This window comes from Haliotis cracherodii, unplaced genomic scaffold (genome assembly GCF_022045235.1).
Source record: "Haliotis cracherodii isolate W230 unplaced genomic scaffold, xgHalCrac1.p SCAF_10, whole genome shotgun sequence".
NCBI classification, from domain to species: Eukaryota; Metazoa; Mollusca; class Gastropoda; order Lepetellida; family Haliotidae; genus Haliotis; species Haliotis cracherodii.
This window is the reverse complement of record NW_027266265.1, coordinates 5506877-5528618: the sequence shown is the minus strand read 5'-3', so window position 1 is coordinate 5528618 and position 21742 is coordinate 5506877. Positions and strand designations below refer to the sequence as shown.

At 41.3% G+C, this 21742-nt stretch overlaps 1 protein-coding gene across 1 annotated transcript in view; it reads right to left on the bottom strand.

Moving 5' to 3' along the window:
* The window catches only part of LOC139453989 (rotatin-like), a 65806-nt gene that overhangs the window by 39973 nt on the left and 4091 nt on the right, over window positions 1-21742 (bottom strand). The window contains exons 4-20 of the mRNA XM_071235462.1: window positions 19828-20031; window positions 18849-18933; window positions 18128-18242; window positions 15984-16128; window positions 15350-15509; window positions 14417-14693; window positions 13029-13202; window positions 11207-11419; window positions 10760-10869; window positions 9547-9673; window positions 8426-8551; window positions 7733-7849; window positions 6639-6772; window positions 5035-5203; window positions 4802-4901; window positions 3558-3658; window positions 326-446 (exon numbers count right to left, since the gene is read on the bottom strand). Of these exons, the coding sequence (XP_071091563.1) occupies window positions 326-446; window positions 3558-3658; window positions 4802-4901; window positions 5035-5203; window positions 6639-6772; window positions 7733-7849; window positions 8426-8551; window positions 9547-9673; window positions 10760-10869; window positions 11207-11419; window positions 13029-13202; window positions 14417-14693; window positions 15350-15509; window positions 15984-16128; window positions 18128-18242; window positions 18849-18933; window positions 19828-20031 (2478 nt within the window). The remainder of the gene's footprint in view (window positions 1-325; window positions 447-3557; window positions 3659-4801; window positions 4902-5034; window positions 5204-6638; window positions 6773-7732; window positions 7850-8425; window positions 8552-9546; window positions 9674-10759; window positions 10870-11206; window positions 11420-13028; window positions 13203-14416; window positions 14694-15349; window positions 15510-15983; window positions 16129-18127; window positions 18243-18848; window positions 18934-19827; window positions 20032-21742) is intronic.

Genomic DNA, 21742 nt, shown 5'->3' with positions numbered 1-21742 from the left:
TAACAGCTGTAGAGTAAGGTCTATGACAACAGCTGTAGGGTGAAGTCTAGGACAGACGACAGCTGTGGGGTGAAGTCTATGACAGATAACAGCTGTAGAGTAAGGTCTATGACAACAGCTGTAGGGTGAAGTCTAGGACAGGTAACAGCTGTAGAGTAAGGTCTATGACAACAGCTGTAGGGTGAAGTCTAGGACAGGTAACAGCTGTAGAGTAAGGTCTATGACAACAGCTGTAGGGTGAAGTCTAGGACAGGTAACAGCTGTAGAGTAAGGTCTATGACAAATAGCAGCTTAATGCGGTGTCAATGACAAGTCGTCTACTCACCTCTCACTAGACAGTAGTAGATCTGAGAATCATGGGCCAGGTTGTGCCTAAGGGTGTAGTCATGATGGAGGAGGTAGCGTAGGATCGTCACACATGCTGACAGGTAGGGGATGTCCACATTCTAAAATAAATGAAAAGTTCTACTTGAAACTAGGAAAAGGAAAAGAACATTTTAACAAAACAGACTGAAGAATTGCTTAAAGGTTCTTAAAACAAGTTAGTTATTGACAGATTATTTTTAAACCACTATTCATTAGCATAACAGGCAACTAACTATTATAGTACGTTATATACAAATGATCAAGTGATGTCATGTAATAAAACAGCAAAGTCAGATTAGGAATCAGGAATTAACCCCAAAGTTAGCTATAGCAAGGTTAACTGTCACATGTTCTCAGGACTTGACTCAAACCACAGCAAACATAATGGCCACCTAGTTCTAAAATGTTTGTATCATATGATTTAAATGAACTAAACTGCAAGAAAAATAATGCTTACTAGCACAATCTCTGTATATACTCTCTGTATATACTCTCTGATAATACTCTCTGTATGCTAGTACTCTCTGTATACAATCTCTGTATAGTCTGGTACTCTCAGTATATACTCTCTGTATACTGGTACTCTATGTATATACTCTCTGTATATACTCTCTGTATGCTGATACTCTGTATATACTCTTTATATACTGGTACTCAGTATATAATCTCTGTATACAGGTACTCTCTGTATATACTCTCTGTATGCTGGTACTCTCTGTATATACTCTCTGTATGCTGGTACTCTGTATATACTCTCTGTATACTGGTACTCTCTGTATATACTCTCTGTATACTGGTACTCTCTGTATGTACTCTCTGTATACTGGTACTCTCTGTATGTACTCTCTGTATATACTGGTACTCTCTGTATATACCGGTACTCTCTGTATATACCGGTACTCTCTGTATATATATATTCTCTGTATACTGGTACTCTCTGTATGTACTCTCTGTATATACTGGTACTCTCTGTATATACTCTCTGTATACTGGTACTCTCTGTATATACTGGTACTCTCTGTATATATACTCTCTGTATACCCGTACACTGTCTTTTGCACATATCTTAACTGTGTTATTATATAACACTAATCATGTAAAATATTTTGTGCGAGGGCTACATAAGTTGTGAAAATTGTGCCCAATCCTTTTCCTTGCAAATACAGTATTTCTAAATCAAAACTACTTGTACATGTTACTATTCCTTTCTAGAAATAGTAAAATATATATATATACCTGAAGGTACAGCAGGCCATCATTCAACCAGAAGCTACTCTTAAAGCCAGCACTGTCTACATGATCTAGATAACGCAGCACAAAGCAATTCCATAAATAAATTTAACACCTAAAGTATTTATCTTCAAGCATGTATTTCAATGTCCTGTTGGCTGGTGTCAGAAGACAATACACAAGCAGCCACACAGATCACCCTAGCAAGACCCAAGTGTACAAAATCAACTCAAAAACTATTAAGTGATTAATTTTTACTTCTGAAAACGTAATTGTTCTTAATCAGTGTTCGTAATTAAGCTTGATTGTGGGGTCCTTGAATTCTTCTCCAATGGTATGTGAATCTAGGGAACTCAAAATATTTCACTTATAATATGGGGGCAATGAGAAGGACTATGGGTCGTTCAGGCTTGATTGAGAACACTGTTATTCATGTTAAAATAGTGGACAGGGAAACACTTGACATTCAGTCTAGTTAACTAGCTACACTCCACAGCAAGAAGACTCCAAACCAGTCAAGGAAAAGGGTGGTGAGAGACAGGGGTAACATCATAGCCTGCATGTCATGGCTGTCCATCAGGTAACTCAGCCTGGCAAGTTCGTGATTGTTGTATGTTTAAGGCTGCTAGCTCCAACTCGGCTAGGTCAGAACCAATAGCTGGTCCTCATTTGATATTCTGATATCAAATATCTGATTCTGATTGATATTGAGACTGACCATTTGATATTCTGTTGGGTTATGGGGGGTTGGTGGGTATTTTGTATCGAGATTAAATACTGTATCAGCTACAGCTAAAAAAAACATATTGTATTTTGAACTATGTGCCTGAATTTCTTTTAAAGAAAAACACCTAGCAACAATGTAATCTTTGTGGCAGGCAATTCTTTTCTTTTTTCAACAGTCTGAAGCATATTATTTCTTTCAAGAACTTTTGGGGACAATTGAATTTTTTAAATCCCAGCCCCCCACCCCTCAAGAATATCAAATGGTTGTTACCTCACACCTAGCATCCTTACAACTAGCATCAGTTTGAACGACCCATTTATGTTATACCGCTTAAATATTGCTGACTGCAGCATAAAATAACATTTGCTCGTTCACTGCATCATTACACCTCTACAACATCATTTGTTGCCATGGAAACCTGGAAGTAGATGTGTGGTTTGTCTACGTTGCAGGTCTGCAGCTGCCGGAGGGTGAGGAAGTCGTCGGTGTGGTACTGGGGGTACAAGCGGGGCAGGGGCACGCTGGCCAGTTTGCCACAGTGGACTTGGAAGCAAGATACACACTGCCATGGTAACCACACTGTCAGCATCTTGCCTCAAGGCCACCGAGAAAGCTGGACTCAGGTCATCTTATTAACTATTGTTTCCTCTTGTGAGGTGAAGATCCTGCATGAATCGCATATTTCACCAAACCATCCTGCCTGCCTCAAATAATCATGCAATGTATAATCTCTGTGTAATGTGGCCTGAAGTAAGTCTGCATACCTGTGTTGTAGGGCCCTGCCTCGTGATATAACTCAATCCCATAAAACCCCCTGCCTCGTGATATGACCCCTTACTCATAATATGACCCCATCTCAAATGAGCCCCTGGTGTCACATGACCTTAACCTGATATTACTCTTGTTATATGACAGTCTCACATTATATGACCCTCCCTCATGTAAAATGACCCTGCCTCATGTAAAATGACCCTGCCTCATATGACCCACTGGTCTGAAGACATACTTATATCCCCACTCCTCTCGTACATGTCCCTACAATATATGACTCTATTTCATATGAGATGACACCTCACCCACACACCTTCCTCATATGACCCACCCGTTTCAAGGCATGCTATCTCATATCCCCACTCCTCTCCAACATGACCCTACAATATATGACTCTATTTCATATGAGATGACACCTCACCCACACACCTGCCTCACATGACCCCTGTGTTTCTATACCTACCTGAGCGTCCGCCTGAGGCTGCTTTACCACGCCCGTCCTCACCAGGTCCAGCACCGCCTCCAGGCCACCCTCCTGCCGGAATGTGGTGTGCAGGTTCTGATCTGAAGGTAGGACACAAGATTCATGTCAGACACACAGACACAGCCAACTGCAGACACATGAACACCAGCTGCAGAGCCATGAACATCAGCAGCAGCAGCATGAACATCAGCAGCATGAACATCAACTACAGTAACATGAATGTCACCTGGAACAACATGGACATCAACTACAGCAGCATAAAGCATCAACTACAGCATCAACTACAACAACATGAACATCAACTACAGCAACATGAACATCAACTGCAGCAGCATGAACATCAACTACAGCAACATGAACATCAGCAGCAGCAACATAAACATCAACAACAGCAACATGAACAGCAGCAGCAGCATGAACATCAACTGCAGCAGCAGCACCATGAACATCAACTGCAGCAGCATGAACATCAACTACAGCAGCATGAACATCAGCAGCAGCAACATAAACATCAACAACAGCAGCATGAACATCAGCAGCAGCAGCATGAACATCAACTGCAGCAGCATGAACATCAACTACAGCAGCATGAACATCAACTACAGCAGAATGAACATCAACTACAGCAACATGAACATCAGCAGCAGCAACATAAACATCAACAACAGCAGCATGAACAGCAGCAGCAGCATGAACATCAACAACAGCAGCATGAACATAAACTGCAACAACATGAACACAACTACAGCAGCATGAACATCAACTTCATGAACATCAGCTGCAGTAACATGAATGTCACTTGGAACAACATGGACATCAACTACAGCAGCATAAAGCATCAACTACAGCATCAACTACAACAACATGAACATCAACTACAGCAACATGAACATCAACTACAGCAACATAAACATCAGCTGCAGCAACATGAATGTCAGCTACAGCAACATGAACATCAACTACTGCAGCATAAAGCATCAACTACAGCAGCATGAACATCAACTACAGAAGCATGAACATCAACTACAGCAACATGAACATCAACTACGGCAACATGAACATCAACTACAGCAACATGAACATCAACTACAGCAGCATAAACATCAACTACAGCAACATGAACATCGCCTAGAACAACATGAACATCAACTACAGCAGCATGAACACCATCTGCAGCTACATTCATATCCATCATTATCATGCTACAATTTGCAGTATCTTACCTTGAAGCATGACAGCCAGCTGATCTACAGCTGATTTCTTAACCCCAGGGTCAACTGGTTTGGAGGAGAAGATACCATACACCTGGAGGAGGTCGCTCACCTGGGGGTAACGAGGACAAGAGGATATGGAATAAATATCTGATAATAAAGGTGCACTTCAGAACTGGCACATAGCTAGCATTAGACTGTTCACAGGGAAAGCACTAAAGGCTCCAACTGACTGTGGACCTCACCTGGAAGATGGATCTGCCGGGGTCAGTGTCCAGGGATCTTGGGGTCTCAGTTATGAACACGTTGGCAAGGTTGGAGACATCCAGTTCTGAGAATGTAGGGATCTTGTTACAGCTGTCAGTCTCGTTGGAGAGGAACCACGCCAGCTGCCGCAGAGACTCCGCCCTCAGTCTGGTGGGAAGAAATATTAAACATATACAACATACACTGTCAAGATTATATATACCACCATATACAACATACACACACTGTCAAGATTATATATACCACCATATACAACATACACACATTGTCAAGATTATATATACCACCATATAAAACATACACAAATTGTCAAGATTACACATTCCACCATATACAACATACACACATTGTCAAGAATATATATACCACCATATATAACATACACACACTGTCAAGATTATATATACCACCATATACAACATACACACACTGTCAAGATTACACATTCCACCACATACAACATACACACACTGTCAAGATTACACATTCCACCATATACAACATACACACATTGTCAAGAATATATATACCACCATATACAACATACACACACTGTCAAGATTACACATTCCACCATATACAACATACACACACTGTCAAGATTACACATTCCACCATATACAACATACACACATTGTCAAGAATATGTATACCACCATATACAACATACACACACTACCAAGATTATATATACCACCATATACAACATACACACACTGTCAAGATTACACATTCCACCACATACAACATACACACACTGTCAAGAATATATATACCACCATATACAACATACACACACTACCAAGATTATATATACCACCATATACAACATACACACACTGTCAAGATTACACATTCCACCACATACAACATACACACACTGTCAAGAATATATATACCACCATATACAACATACACACACTACCAAGATTATATATACCACCATATACAACATACACACACTGTCAAGAATATATATACCACCATATACAACATACACACACTACCAAGATTATATATACAACCATATACAACATACACACACTGTCAAGATTACACATTCCACCACATACAACATACACACACTGTCAAGAATATATATACCACCATATACAACATACACACACTACCAAGATTATATATACCACCATATACAACATACACACACTGTCAAGATTAATCTGTAACTGAAACTTGAGAACATTCAGTTGTTAGTTAAGTCTTGAACAAGGACAAAGTTTTCAGTAGAAATGTAGGTGAAATTGTCACTTACCCACAAACATAAACTGCTTCAGGCTACCCAATATGGTGCCACTTTATGATACTTGTCTTCAAAATGATATATAGCATATCTTAAGACAAGAATTATTTGCAGTGATCATCTTCGTATCCGATGATGGTTATACTCTGGATTGTCAAAGTCAGAACACTGTTAACTTCCATTGCTTTTTATGTCAGGTAAGCTTCAAAGCAATATTTGGGGGGTAGGAAAGATTATTCAGCTATTGTCAAGTGTCAGTTATTTGCAATGGCCTCATTTGTTACATATGCAAGCACCTGCCTAGTATTGTCTCAAACTTACTTCATGTCAGCAGAGAACATGTGTCGCAGTGTGCCTCGGAACTTCTCCATCAGAGGCAGATTATCGGCTGTAGAGACTGGGTCCAGCATCGTCTTCAACCTCTTCCCCAGCACAGTGCTGCTGTCAGCATACGACTACAACAAGAACATCCTCATCAACACCTTTAACAAATGCATCAACATCCTCACCAACACCTTTAACAACTCCTGCATCAACATTCTCTCCAACACCCTCACCAACAACCTCATCAACAACCTCCCCAACAACCTCACCAACACATTCACCAACACCCTCATCAACACCTTCAACAACACCCTCACAAACACCCTCACAAACACCTTTAACAACTCCTGCATCAACATTCTCACCAACACCCTTATCAACATCCTCTCCAACACACTCACCAACACCTTCAACAACAACACCTTCACCTACACCCTCATCAACACATTCACCAACAACCTCAACTACACATTCACCAACACCATCAACAACACCTTCAACAACACCCTCTCCAACACCCTCATCAACACATTCACCAACAACCTCATCAACACATTCACCAACACCTTCAACAACACCCTCTCCAACAACCTCATCAACATATTCACCAACACCCTCATCAACACATTCACCAACACCCTCATCAACACCTTCACCAACACCTTCACCAACACCTTCACCAACACCCTCATCAACACCTTCAACAACACCGTCAACAACACCATCACCAACACCTGTAACATGTTACAGATGTCACTGATGGAGTGGTCCAGTGTCACAGCTGCCACAATTAGCTGTGCTGAGTTGTGTCCCTTAAGTGTGTGTTTGACTCCCAGATTTGCCCTGATGAATATTCTTGGTTTCTCAGCACCATATCAGTGCTTGTGTTTTTCCCCAAACAGAGTTGCATCACTTAAGCTTACCTCCCAACACTTGCTGACCCATTGTGATAAAACTGAAATTCTGCATATGTGGTTGGCTGATGTACAGCCTAGTCTTCCACCAATATAAAAGGAGAAGTAACACGTAGTGGCATTCCAGTCATGGCAGGAATGTGAGTTAATGTTGTCGATGCTGGAGACTCAGGTTACCTGGAGTATTGGCTGGGACTTGGTGAGAGCAGTGGTGAGTTCCTGCCACAGGGAGTCTGTCATCAGTAGCTGACCTTGTAGCAAGGTCAAGGTCAGGTCTGCAGCAGCGGTGGCAACCTATAGATATAAAACACACAGTGCCCCATAAACAGTGATATCTGACAGTGTCCAGACATTATCATTGATAATAATATGCAGAACATTCAGTTTCTCTATTCGATAGTGCAACATCTAACAGCCACGATTCCGAACAATTTAATAAGGCCACACAGACATAGAACTGGCTTGCATTGACACAGGTATAAACCAGTTGCTTGATTGGCATTCTAGAAGTTTGTGAGTATATCAGAAAACATACAAGTTCATGAATAACAAGTTTTGGTTATTTGCATTAATCGACAATGTAGATGTAAGGCAAGACAGACACATAGAACCGGCTTGCAGTGATGCTGGCATGAAACAGCCTTGTATTGACACTGACATAAACCAGCCTTGTTTTGACATTGTCATAAACCAGCCTTGTACTGACATAAACCAGCCTTGTTTTGACATTGTCATAAACCAGCCTTGTACTGACATAAACCAGCCTTGCATTGACACAGGTATAAACCAGTGTTGTATTGACGCTGGCATACAGATCAACCAAATATTTTCTTCTGATCTGAAAACAAAGACAAGGCTGTAACTACATACCTGAGGGTCAGAGTCAGCTAAACCAAAGCAGATGATTTCATACAAGACATCATGGTCGAAAAGGAACCTGACACGGAGACATGTGCGAGACTTGGGGTCAGCAGCCTGGTTCACATTCAGTGACGTCTGTAACATGGAATAATAGGATACAACTACTGAGGGAAAACTCCATCAGTGACGTCTGTAACATGGAATAATAGGATACAACTACTGAGGGAAAACTCCATCAGTGACGTCTGTAACATGGAATAATAGGATACAACTACTGAGGGAAAACTCCATCAGTGACGTCTGTAACATGGAATAATAGGATACAACTACTGAGAGAAAACTCCATCAGTGCCGTCTGTAACATGGAATAACAGGATACAACTACTGAGGGAAAACTCCATCAGTGACGTCTGTAACATGGAATAATAGGATACAACTACTTAAGGAAAACTCCATCAGTGACGTCTGTAACATGGGACAAAAGGATACAACTACTGAGAGAAAACTCCATCATTGAGTCCAATGGGACAACATGATAACCAGGATTTTTTACCATTTTCAAATAATGTTAACAAATGTACATACCGTATTCGAAGTAATAAGCGTCCAGGGTGCTCTCAAAATTAGAAATAGGGGGTTCTTATTAGAATATTATTTTGGTGGAAAAAAAACAGTTGAAAGATCGTAAATTTTATGGTTTCTGGTGATAGCCTGAAATGATACAAAAGAAAAGTCTGTGCACGACAGATATATTTTTCCAGAATTTAATTGCCCATAATTAAGGATGCATATAACACGAGTGCATATTATTCACGAATAAATAAGTCTTGTGTACATTGATTAATCGGAAGGGTGCTAATTGGGATTGTTCACTAGACAATATATATGCAAATATCGCTGCAGGCTCTTATTAGAGAAGGGTTCTTATTACATCGAATATGGTGGTTTCTTTTGGACAAATATCTATTTCATGTCAGTTAAATAATTGCTGGCGTTTTAATCTGTATTGTCTTTTTGAATAGTGTTTTGGAATGTACATCACACAATTTACAACGTTATTTCAACATAGTTTTATACTAATACTCATCCCATGATACCACTATCAGACCAGTTACGTGGGCATGTCGTACCTGTACTGTACTGAGCACGGCCTTGTAGGTCTGCTGCCGGACCAGTGGCAGAGGGTAGGCCAGGAGCCTCAGCAGGCATCTCTGGCACCGGGCGACGGTCGACTTCTCCGTCGCTGTCTTGTACCGACTGACAGGAGAAACAGAACAAGGTCATGGTGGAACATTTGACATGTGGCATGGTATGCATGTAATCTAGAATTTGGCAGTGAAACTTATAACCAAGATCTTACAGTTTACTTCAATCTCATTAAAATCAGATTTTAATTTTCGCTACCGCTAAACAAGGAGGACATCCCAATACGGGTCCTGTCAGAACAACTTTTCGCGAAGTTTGACAGACCAATGAAATGACTAACAAAAAGACGACATTAGCCAATCAGAATGCAACTTCTTGAGCGTTACGGATCTCATTTCAAACTGGCGACTTCCATTCCAGACTATGCAGCTATATTTAAAGTTTTAAAACTGAACAAAATAAAATTCTGTAATGTCTAATTGATGGCCGAGATTGTTTGCAGTAGTTCCCTATAGAAAGTTCCTTCCATTTCAAATGTTTATCCTACTGAAGAGAGAGATAGACTCTGATTATGATGGAATCAGTCATTTGGAATACCCTGCGTTAACCTTTTTGAAGTTGCAAGATAAGAATACACATTTTTGGAGTGGTTTTTTTCAATTTTTTATTTAATTTTTACGCGGAAGATGATTTTTTCCGAGGACTACAGATTTAAAAAACGTGATTTTCCGCGTTTCCGCGGAGATTTCACATCCCTGCAAAGTGGTAAGCAACACTCTGATTGGTCAGAAGAAGGTCATTCTGGCTTGACCCGTAATGGGATGTCCTCAGATCATTGTTTAGCAGTAACGAGAACTAAGATCTGATCTTAATATAAATGAGATAACTTCTCTATCACAGTCGTGTTGTGACTCTCAGGGTTTAGCTGTATAATATATAGCAACATGTTGACACAGTTGATTATTTGACGTTGAATGGACGAAAAATGCTAAGTTACATATTGTGGTAAACTGAGTAGAAAAAGTGGCGGACGAAAGTTGATAGGTTTGCAGGTTCATGGAAGGGGTTCAAACCCAACTGGTGACGAAAAGCTTTCATCATCGAAATACAACACAAATGTATTTATGAACATCATAACATCAGCATTTCATTCAGTTTTTGTATGCTCCCGCTATGGCTTTTTAGGGTGCATCTTACATGTTGGAGAAGAACTTGATGAAGTCTGTGACCAAGGGAATGTGCACATGGTAGGGAAGGCTGGGGAAAGCTTCCTCCATCTGTGTGGAGAGTTCCTCAGGGGAGGTAACCTGTGATAGATCAAAGCCTGTCACATGTCTGCACAAAAGATTCCTTACTATCAATAAGAACTCATGTGACAAGATGTTTCATTTAATACATGATTAGAGGGTTGATCATTCAACAGAAAAATGAAAGTAACAATATTCAATGGCATTTATTCAGTCACTATTTGGAAATATTTCAGTTGGTGTAATATGATTTGACAATGCCCAAGATATTGTTTCATCAAGACTCATAGCAAAAACACAATAGAAAAAGATATTTGGGCATAAGAGAAATCTCTGAAATCATCATTATGGTTCAATCAAATCTGATGAAGATGAAAATCAAAATCCAACTACGCACTCCTTGTTTAAATCCGGTGATGAACCTGCACGAGTGGCCCATTGACTTGCAGATGGTCAGTGCATCACGATATCGCTGGTGGACGGATGGGTCCAGCTGCTGAACCAGTCTCAGTAGGGCGCTGTGTGTGGCAGGGTAGGCCAGAAAGAGGCTCTCATCAAACACCAATACCGTCAGGGCAGACACAAGGCTGTCAGGCAACAGGGGACACACCTACACAAATTCAAACACATCATTTCTAGGACCTTTTATTTCTCTCTTCTTGGAGCCAAGTTCTACCTGAAAATGCTTAGGAATAATTTGTGATGACTTATTGAATATTCTTGCAACATACAGTGACAAGTGGAGAGAGGGGCCAATACACACGGGAGGAGACGGAAGGGTTTCTTATCTGTAGAGGTGGTGGACTTGCAAGATACAGTGACAAGAGAGAGGGGCCAATACACACGGGAGGAGATGGAGGGTTTCTCATCTGTAGAGGTGATGGACTTGCAAGATACAGTGACAAGAGAGAGGGGCCAATACACACGGGAGGAGATGGAGGGGTTTCTTATCTGTAGAGGTGGTGGACTTGCAAGATACAGTGACAAGAGAGAGGGGCCAATACACACGGGAGGAGACGGAGGGGTTTCTTATCTGTAGAGGTGGTGGACTTGCAAGATACAGTGACAAGAGAGAGGGGCCAATACACACGGGAGGAGACGGAGGGTTTCTTATCTGTAGAGGTGGTGGACTTGCAAGATACAGTGACAAGTGGAGAGAGGGGCCAATACACACAGGAGGAGATGGAGGGGTTTCTTATCTGTAGAGGTGGTGGACTTGCAAGATACAGTGACAAGTGGAGAGAGGGGCCAATACACACGGGAGGAGACGGAGGGGTTTCTTATCTGTAGAGGTGGTGGACTTGCAAGATACAGTGACAAGTTCGGGAGAGGGGCCAATACACAAGGGAGGGGAGGAAGGATCTTTAGTGGGGCAGAAAGGTTGAGAGAGTGATTACACTGATTATATTTCACTGCCTCCGTGGTATAGTGGTAGAGTGTCTGCTCGGAGAGCCTAAGGTCCTTTGGTTTGACCTCCGGCTGTGTCATACCAAAAGATGTTAAAAGATGGTACTTGCTGTTACCCTGTCTGGCACACACATGTGCTATGTAAGTACAATAATCTTGGATGTGACATTAAATCCTATTTCACCTCACCTCATTATATTTCCTCAAGACAATCACTTTCTGTCTTGCCCAAGAAAAAATCCCTCCCAAATTTGTAAATTGTTTGGGAACACCAAAGGAATCTCAGACTAGTCACATGGAATCTATTTTCCGCAAGTGATGAATATATACTGCAGTCAGCAATATTCCAACTGCATTAGAATAGAATGGCCTGCAAACAGCAGAGTCTGAACAAGACAGTGACTGAATTCATCCACAACATCTTGAAACAATGACAAACAATCTGCCGTGTGACATAGCATGGCACTGACTTGTAAAGGCAAAGGTAAATGGTGACCAGTTCGACCCCAGAATCCCCACATAATCGTTACAGCCCTGTCCTCCTACTTACATTGCCTGGAAGCAGCAGTTTGAACAGGTGACCAGTCCGACCCCGGAATCCCCACATCATTACAGCCCTCCCCTCCTACATCTGTACTTACATTGCCATGCAGCAGTTTGAACGGGTGACCAGTCCGACCCCAGAATCCCCACATCATTACAGCCCTCCCCTCCTACTTACATTGCCTGGAGGCAGCAGTTTGAACAGGTGACCAGTCCGACCCCGGAACCCCCACATCGTTACCGCCCTCCCCTCCTACATCTGTACTTACATTGCCTGGAGGCAGCAGTTGGAGCAGGTGCACCAGGTAGTTACACACGCTGATGTATGCCAATCTGTGCTGTGCCAGGTCACCGTGACCTGCGTCCGGGACATTGTGGTGGCCATGATGGTGGAAGGACAACAAATCGCCAATCACATCCAAGCAGTCTGTCAACTTCTCCACCTAAACATACAGGTTATCTACACAATGTGTTCAGATGATGTTGATTTAAACGCGGGGGAGTGCATTTTACAGATGAGTGGACAAGAACTTTGTTTTGTTTGTTTGTTGTTAACATCGCACTCAGCAATATTCCAGCCATATGACAGCGGTCTGTAAAACATCTGGGACAGACAATCCAGTGATTGATATGAGCAGCGATCTACATAATCGGGATACAATGACATGCATCAACCAAGTCAGCAAGCCTGACCACCTGATCCCATTAGTAGCCTCTTACCACAAGCCTGTTATGGCAAGCATGGGTTGCTGAAGACCCATGGGAGGTTGCTACCAATAGCATTTTACATAATTCAAGTGTCAGTCTCTGAATCCATACCACAATAAACACACACATGTGTAGATACAAAACACAAGCAGTCTGACATTAGTGCAGACTGAGTCTGATTACATGTCTTTCAGTCCAGTAAGCGAGGTAAAATCAACTCAAAATGAATGATAGATTCTGGCTAGTTGACACATGACTTTGGTCCAGATTGACCAACAGCCATGAAAAATGCAATCTAATTAATATCTGATCGAAGTCCTCGCTGCCACTAAACAAAAATCTGAGGAGATCCCATTACAGGTCACGTCAGAATGACCTTTCGTGAACTTTGACCGATCACTGACATGACCAACAAGAAGTCGACATCAGCCAATTAGAAAGCAGCTTTCTCGAGCTTTACGGCACTCATTTCAACCACGCGACTTCCATTTCAGACTACTCTTGAAAAATATGTTGAAACAGTTCTCGATTAAAATTTTGAAAACTGAACAAACGAACATTCCGGAATGTCTATTTATGGTTGAGATTGTATGGCAGAGCTTCCCACGTACTGTGCAACGCCTCCTCCGTTCAAATGTTTATCCCACGGAAGCGAGAGATAGACAATAATTTTGATGGAATCAGTCGTACGGACCGTAACCCCGTTCAGAATACCCCATGTGAACGTTTTCGAGGTTGCATAGTAAGAAAACACATTCTGACTGTGACTTTCATGATCTGGTAAGCGACGCTTTGATTGGTTGGATGAAAGGTCGTTCTGACGTGACCCGTAATGGGATGTCCTCAGATCTTTGTTAAGCGATAGCGAGTACTAAAGTCTGATTTTAATGAGATTGTGAAAAATGGTACCCATGTAATATAGAACATGGCATGATCCAGACATACGCACCACTTCCATTGATGGCTGTGACGTCTCGCTCCACACATGCGATGTCACAACTTGTTGCAGCAGCTCTGATGCTGCATACAACAGCTGCATGCCCTGCACCACCGCAGCCTCATTCTGAGTGTGCAGTGCGGGCAGTGCCCTCTGCAGGGAGATGATGCAGAACTGGGGCAGAGTTATCTGATGGTACTGGAGGATGTGACTGTCATCAGCGTCAGTCTCCTCTCTCAGCTGACCTGTGTCAGGGTCAAGGCCAAGGCTAGATGCTCCGGACACAGTTCTAGCGATAAACAAAGACAAAACTAAAAGCCTCATTTTTATTTGAGTTAGCTAAAAATGAGCGAGTCAGGTTTGACACCGCATTGATTAATGACTCAGTTATAACATCAACCAAAATGATGCAGGTCAAGGAGATCTCCATTCTTTGAAACTCATAAGGACAGGGCAAAAGGGAGGTTATCAGGGCAAAAGGGAGGTAATCAGGGCAAAAAGGAGGTTATCAGGGCAAAAGGGAAGTTATCAGGGCAAAAGGGAGGCTATCAGGGCAAAAGGGAGGTAATCAGGGCAAAAGGGAAGTTATCAGGACAAAAGGGAGGTTATCAGGGCAAAAGGGAGGTAATGAGGGCAAATGGGAGGTTATCAGGGCAGGTTATCAGGGCAAAAGGGAGGTTATCAGGGCAAAAGGGAGGTAATCAGGGCAAAAGGGAGGTTATTAGGACAAGTATGAGGTTATCAGGGCAAAAGGGAGGTTATCAGGGCAAATCTGGGATTCAAACTCGTGACCAGCAGATCTTGGCATTGTTGATGAACACAACCAAATTTAAGTAGCCCCTGTGCCCTTAAAATATAACATTGAGAATTGAGAATGTCTATTTGATTGTTTCAACAGTAACCAAATAAGCTTGATATAAAGGTTATGAACAAAATGGCTTCAACCTGTTTGATGAGGTGGAACTGTCCCCATCTCGACCATCACCCTGATGCCGTGCAGCAGTCCAGCCAATCACAGATGGCCGTGTGTCAGAAGAGTTCCCTGATTGGTTGGAGGAAGAGCTGGCAACATTGGAGAACGAAGCGGACGAAGAAGAGCTGAAATCTAGAACACAGAACCAGGTCTAAAACTAATAATCATTATTTTGTGTGTGCAAAAAATGGTAAGTAACAGGTTTGTATGATACAAACTTATCTAAAATCAACATAACTGAAATAAGATCTTTCACACTGCATGAAGAGGTCACGACGGGTGAACCCTCTAATCAGGCAATCAGCCTGGAGGATTGAAATTCTAGGTACATGTGCAACAAGCATTCACACCTGTATATCAATTTTTTGTATCTCAAAAACAAACTTAAATGTCCAATTCTGAATGTCAATAAAAAAGGCAGCCTATTGCAGTCGTTTCTGAGTGCCATAACATCTTCAACCAAAAAGGGAGTACCATAAAAGGATTATTCTTGTTCAGTGTGGATTTTCTTTCATCAAAATCACAAGTTTAAAATCGACATGGTAAAGAAACGCCCACCTTACAACAGAGACCAGGAATCATACGACTGGAGAACGGTGGGCGTACCCTGTTTTGGTGTGTAGAGAACTGGGTCCTGGTAATACCGGAGTCGTGTGTGGAGGCTTCGGCTAACATCCGTCAGAGTTTGTGTGGCTCGCATCAACAAGGCCGTGTTGTCCTCGGTCTTGACACCCAGCAGTGACCACAGACTCTGAGTGGTCAGACAGACAAGAGTTACCTCCATTCGATATCAGGACAATGCTTATTGTGATACTCAAACCCTTGATTGGTTTGTTGTTTAACGCCGCACTCAGCAATATTCAAACTATATGACGGCGGTCTGTAAATAATCAAGTCTGGACTAGACAATCCAGTGATTAATATCATGAGCATCAATCCACGCAATTGGGATCGATAACATGCATCAACCAAGTCAGCGAGCCTGACCACCCGATCCCGTTAGTCGCCTTTTACGACAAGCATAGTCGACTTTTACGGCAAGCATGGGTTGCTGAAGATCTATTCTACCCCGGATCTTCACGGGTCTCAAACACTTGAATAAATAATTCTGTAAAGGGACATGAGAATAAAGTGGGCCTGCTGAAAGGTGGTACCTTTGAGTTGTAAGACTACCAGTTTTACAGTGGAACTACATAAACTATCAATAGGCATCTCATAATGATTTTTGACTTGTTAATAGTCACAATTTTTTTCACATGAAAGTTCCATGACACGAATCGAGCATGCAACCTCACATATCATGTTTAGTATTGTAACCCACTGTTTTCCAACTGAGCAATCACGGCTGGTGATGAAAGGGTGTTCAATCTTACATGTCATGACTTCAGTTGTGCGCATGCTGCACATGGTCTTTCTCTCACCCGCTGTCAATGAATTTATTTTATATCAAGACTATTGCATTGTTTTATGATAGGGTTTCCAGATGTTTTCTCATTCTTTCTGGCATTTTTTGCCTTCAGACTGTTGATAAGTAAGTTAAAAACTTGTTTTACATTTTCAAACGAAACCTTGCCATCATGTTTTTACTAAAGCTGATTTGATAAAGCAGCTGGTACATCTATTCTAAACCCAGCACAGTGGCAAACATATGGCCACAAATTGCAAATATGTTCTGTCCAAACACTGCCAAACAAGTAGATTGAGAGTAGATTGAGAGTAGACTGAGAGTAGATTGAGAGTAGATTGCCTGAGGACAAGTAATCATTTGTTTAATTTTCCATACCCCTGTGTCAACTTCTCAGGATTTCATTACTTCACAAGTATGTATACCTGTAAATAGATACGGCTGCTTTATTTCTAACCAACGAGTCTAATGACAGCCTGGTTCCGGTGAGAGGAAACCACCATTGAGCTCCCAGTTTACATCACACAAACAGGAATGTTTCTCACATGACACAATGCGTCACGCTTAACAAAAAGTCGGGAAATGGTCACAGGGTTTTACGCCACGTACACACTAATGTTGAGTATGAAAGCAGAAAAAGAATGTTCTGCATCCCAAGGATCAATTATGGGTGTCTTACTTCATCCATCAATCTCGACCACTGTCCACATCATCAGTGATTCATTCCAGGCTCTAAAGTAATTATCTAAACAGGACCTTCATATCACCTGCAAGGACCCTTAAAATTATCATTGGGGGTCCCCTGTATGGAACAGTATTCCATTTATATCGCGGCGTGTCAGCTTAATGTGGGAGGAAAGCCCGAAGCGATGCAGGTCTCAGACGTTTACCACTTTGGTGAAACCCACAGGCACAGGTATGGTGCTGACAAACCTAGAAACATAATCGGGGTGAACCGGGATTTGAACCAGCAATCATATGTTTCTGGCGTGCCCAAGGGACACAACTCTGCACAGTTAATCGCGGCGCCTTAGACGACTGGGCCACCCGTGCCCCCAAGTCAAGGTAAAGCCCAGTGTTCGTGTTCACAAACAGTATACACAAACGTTAAATATAGACAATGTTTTCTGCCTGACTACCTACCTTGACAGAGGCGACTAACGGGATCGGGTGGTCAGGCTTGCTGACTTGGTTGATGCATGTCATCGTATCCCAATTGTGTGGATCAAAGCTCATGATGTTAATCATGTGATTGTCTGGTCCAGACTCGATTATTTACAGACCGCTGTCATATAGCTGGAATATTGCTGAGTGCAGCATTAAACAAACAAACAAACAAACCTACCTTGACAATCTCTGGCCTCTGCAGGAAGATCTCTGCAGGAAAGTCTTGCAGCACGACATCACTGAGAAACTCACACGCTGACATCAACATGGAGACGTCCTTACTCTGCAGAGAGCTGACACAACATACAGTATCAGTTATTTTCTAGCCAAATACCAAAAGGGGCATTAGTATGTGCCTGTTGGTTAATAATAACCTCATCAAAGAATTCATTTCTACAGAATAAACATGAACCAACTCAAAGACTATCAGTGCCTGAAAAAACATCTGTGGCACTCATGATATGGAAGTAAAAATTGCTGTACAGGGCTTGGGGTGAACGCTCTGTCATGAAATTTGTCAGGTACATCAACATGCTAAAAATATTCTCAGCAGAAAGAATCTCTCAAAACTGTGTGCACAGGAAATATTCTTCTGTCACAATACAATTAGGCAAGAAATGCAAATGTGATGTTGATCCTTTAAAAGCGAAGACTATCCATCAGCGATGTCTCAGCTAGTCACCCGTTGTCAAACTGGAGCAGTCTCCATCTTATCAAAATAACACAAATAGTGTCTCAAATAACTGTACACGAATTAACAAACAAAATCCAACAAAATAAATAATTTGAAACAATGTCTCCAAAAAGTGATAATATGAAGGTTGTTATGCCTTCTAAAGACATCAGGAAGAAACAAGTATACCTTGGACGTCCTGACAGAAGGACTGCTTCCAACTCACCTGTTGGTTGACTGAAGAACATGCCGGTCAGTTGGAGTCAGGGGTAACCATGGAAACACTGTAACTCGAAGTCCAGCTGATCCCCCTGAAATCAAGAAACAAATAAAATCTAAACCCTAATGTTCCCACCCATTTATTAACCATGCCAACAAAGAATTATCTTCCTGAAGCAAGGGAGTAAGCGGACTGAAAAAGTCCAGTTCCCACCCTTGCCTGATGTGTGTTACACCTGATCTGTTACACCTGATCTGTTACACACCTGATGTGTGTTACACCTGATCTGTTACACACCTGATGTGTGTTACACCTGATCTGTTACACACCTGATCTGTGACACACCTGATCTGTGACACACCTGATCTGTTACACCTGATCTGTTACACACCTGATCTGTTACACACCTGATCTGTTACACCTTATCTGTTACACACCTGATTTGATACACACCTGATCTGTTACACCTGATGTGTGTTACACCTGATATGTTACACCTGATGTGTTACACCTGATCAGTTACACCCGATCTGTGTTACACCTGATGTGCGTTACACCTGATGTGTGTTACACCTGATGTGTGTTACACCTGATGTGTGTTACACCTGATCTGTGTTACACTTAAAGTGTGTTACACCTGATATGTTACACCTGATGTGTGTTACACCTGATATGTTACACCTGATGTGTGTTACACCTTATGTGTGTTACACCTGATCTGTGTTACACCTGATGTGTGTTACACCTGATCTGTTACATGGATCTGTGTAACACCTATACAAATACTTGATTATTAACCGGCTGCATGTCATAGCTTTAATATTGCTTACAGCTGCATTAAATAACATTCCCTCACTCACTCAGTATGTGAGCTCCTACAACAGACAGGCTGAACTGGACACCATGTCTTACTAAGGATCCCTATGAAGACAACACAGATATATATATACAGGCAGGTATGCATTGATCAACATCATTCACTAACCAGGTTCATATTTGGCTAGCGGTGGATCCATTTCCTCCTCCGGTAAACTTCTAAAATAACTAGTTGCAGGATCACCATAGCAACCAAGCCTCTCTGCATTTGGCAGGGATGTTGTCATGGAAACCTGACCAAATGATCTAGGAGTTGCTGACATTTGATTGGTCCGTGTGCTCTCATCAATGGTGGTTATGGTCTGGCTCAACCCTTCAAAGAAACATAGGACAGAATGAACTGAATGAACTGATGAGATTCTGCTGATTTTCAGACACATTTTGTCTTCCCACAGAGGAAATTTTATTTGATATTCAGTATTTGTGACTCAAATTATGTTGCAATTAATGTTACTAGATTATATAGATAGATTCCCCAATATTTTCGAACGTTAATTATTCAACTGTGAATATTTAAAATATTGGTTGATAAAATATGGTTACCGATCACCGAATACGATTTGACAATCAGGTATGTTGTGCAAAGCTCCACACAGTAATATAGGTATCAGTTATGCGCTATAAGAGATGGCTTTCAGTGATGCGAGTATGCTGTTTCGAATGACAACTTTTGAAGATTGAAGAAAGTTTTTTATTGACATTTTTAGGTACAGTAGATTAGGGTTCACTCAAGGAATTTTCTGACATAGGCCCTTCATGTGAAAATTTCAAATATTCCCGAGCTACACCCACACAGCACAATGTTAAAATGCCTCATTGTGTTTGAAAATGTGGGCCTAGAATTATCCCTGGTAGATAATTTTATTCAAGCAGTACGACTTTTTCAAATTTGTAGGTGAAAATGAGAGTGTCAATGTGGATAAAACTTTCAATCGCGCTGAATCAATGTTGATGCGATATCTATGACAATCTGCAATCTACATGTTTCTGCCTCAAGATCTGCCTGATAAAATGGTCTACATGCAATAAACACGAAAGTAAAAAATAAAAAATTTCTGACTGAATATGAATATTGTACAAAACCTAGGCATTGTTTTCTAGCGTAGCTTGTTCACAGAACTGCTCAGGAAAGTGGAGTATTATTAATGTTAATGTACAGTCCACAAATTAGTTATAAATTATTTACTAAACTAAACTAAACTATACTAAACAAAACGGTTAGGGATCATGAATATTTGGGGGGATATTTTTTGTTGTTGTGAAGATTGAGCACACAATTTCATAAAAATATCTAAAAAAATATACATTATTCCTAACTGTTTTGTTCAGTACATTTGGACCACCAACTCTTTGATGGCTATGGTTCAAGAACAGCCTAAATATTATATATATGCTACAAAAAGTTTAAATCAAAATTTTATTTTTGACATAGTCCACAACACTAACATACCAAGATCTACAGTTCATGCAAAAAAACATTAAACCAAATAATCAAAACAAGTCCTGTCTTACATGTTTAAAAAAGCATACATGTTTACATAGAATATACTACAAAGTGTTTCCCATTTACAAATTCCAATACACGAATCCTGACCATTTCAACATTCAGAACAACTTTTATCATACTGATGGTGAAATTGTTTCACGGCAAAGAGAATCATCTGATGGTGTCAAGAAATCTCGCACTCACCGTAGTTGTTATTGCTTTAAGTGTCTAAGAGGTCGCCTTGTGCCTCAGCAATTTCGACTGACCTGTCACTCTTTGGGACTCGTGTGTGAGTAGCGTACACATATCTATTGAGAATTTTGATATTCCCAAAAATTCTGTTTTTGTATTGATACGATTTCTATTTTCGGATATTGATATAATTTCAGTTTTATCTTTGGCTGCTCTGTTTATATAGGCCCGAGTAGTTGTCCATCTCTCAGAAATAGAGTTAGTTTGGCCTTCGCTATTGCATCTCGGGATTGAGGAGACGTATGACAGATTGCGGATCTAACTGCACTTTTTGTTTTAACCGAGC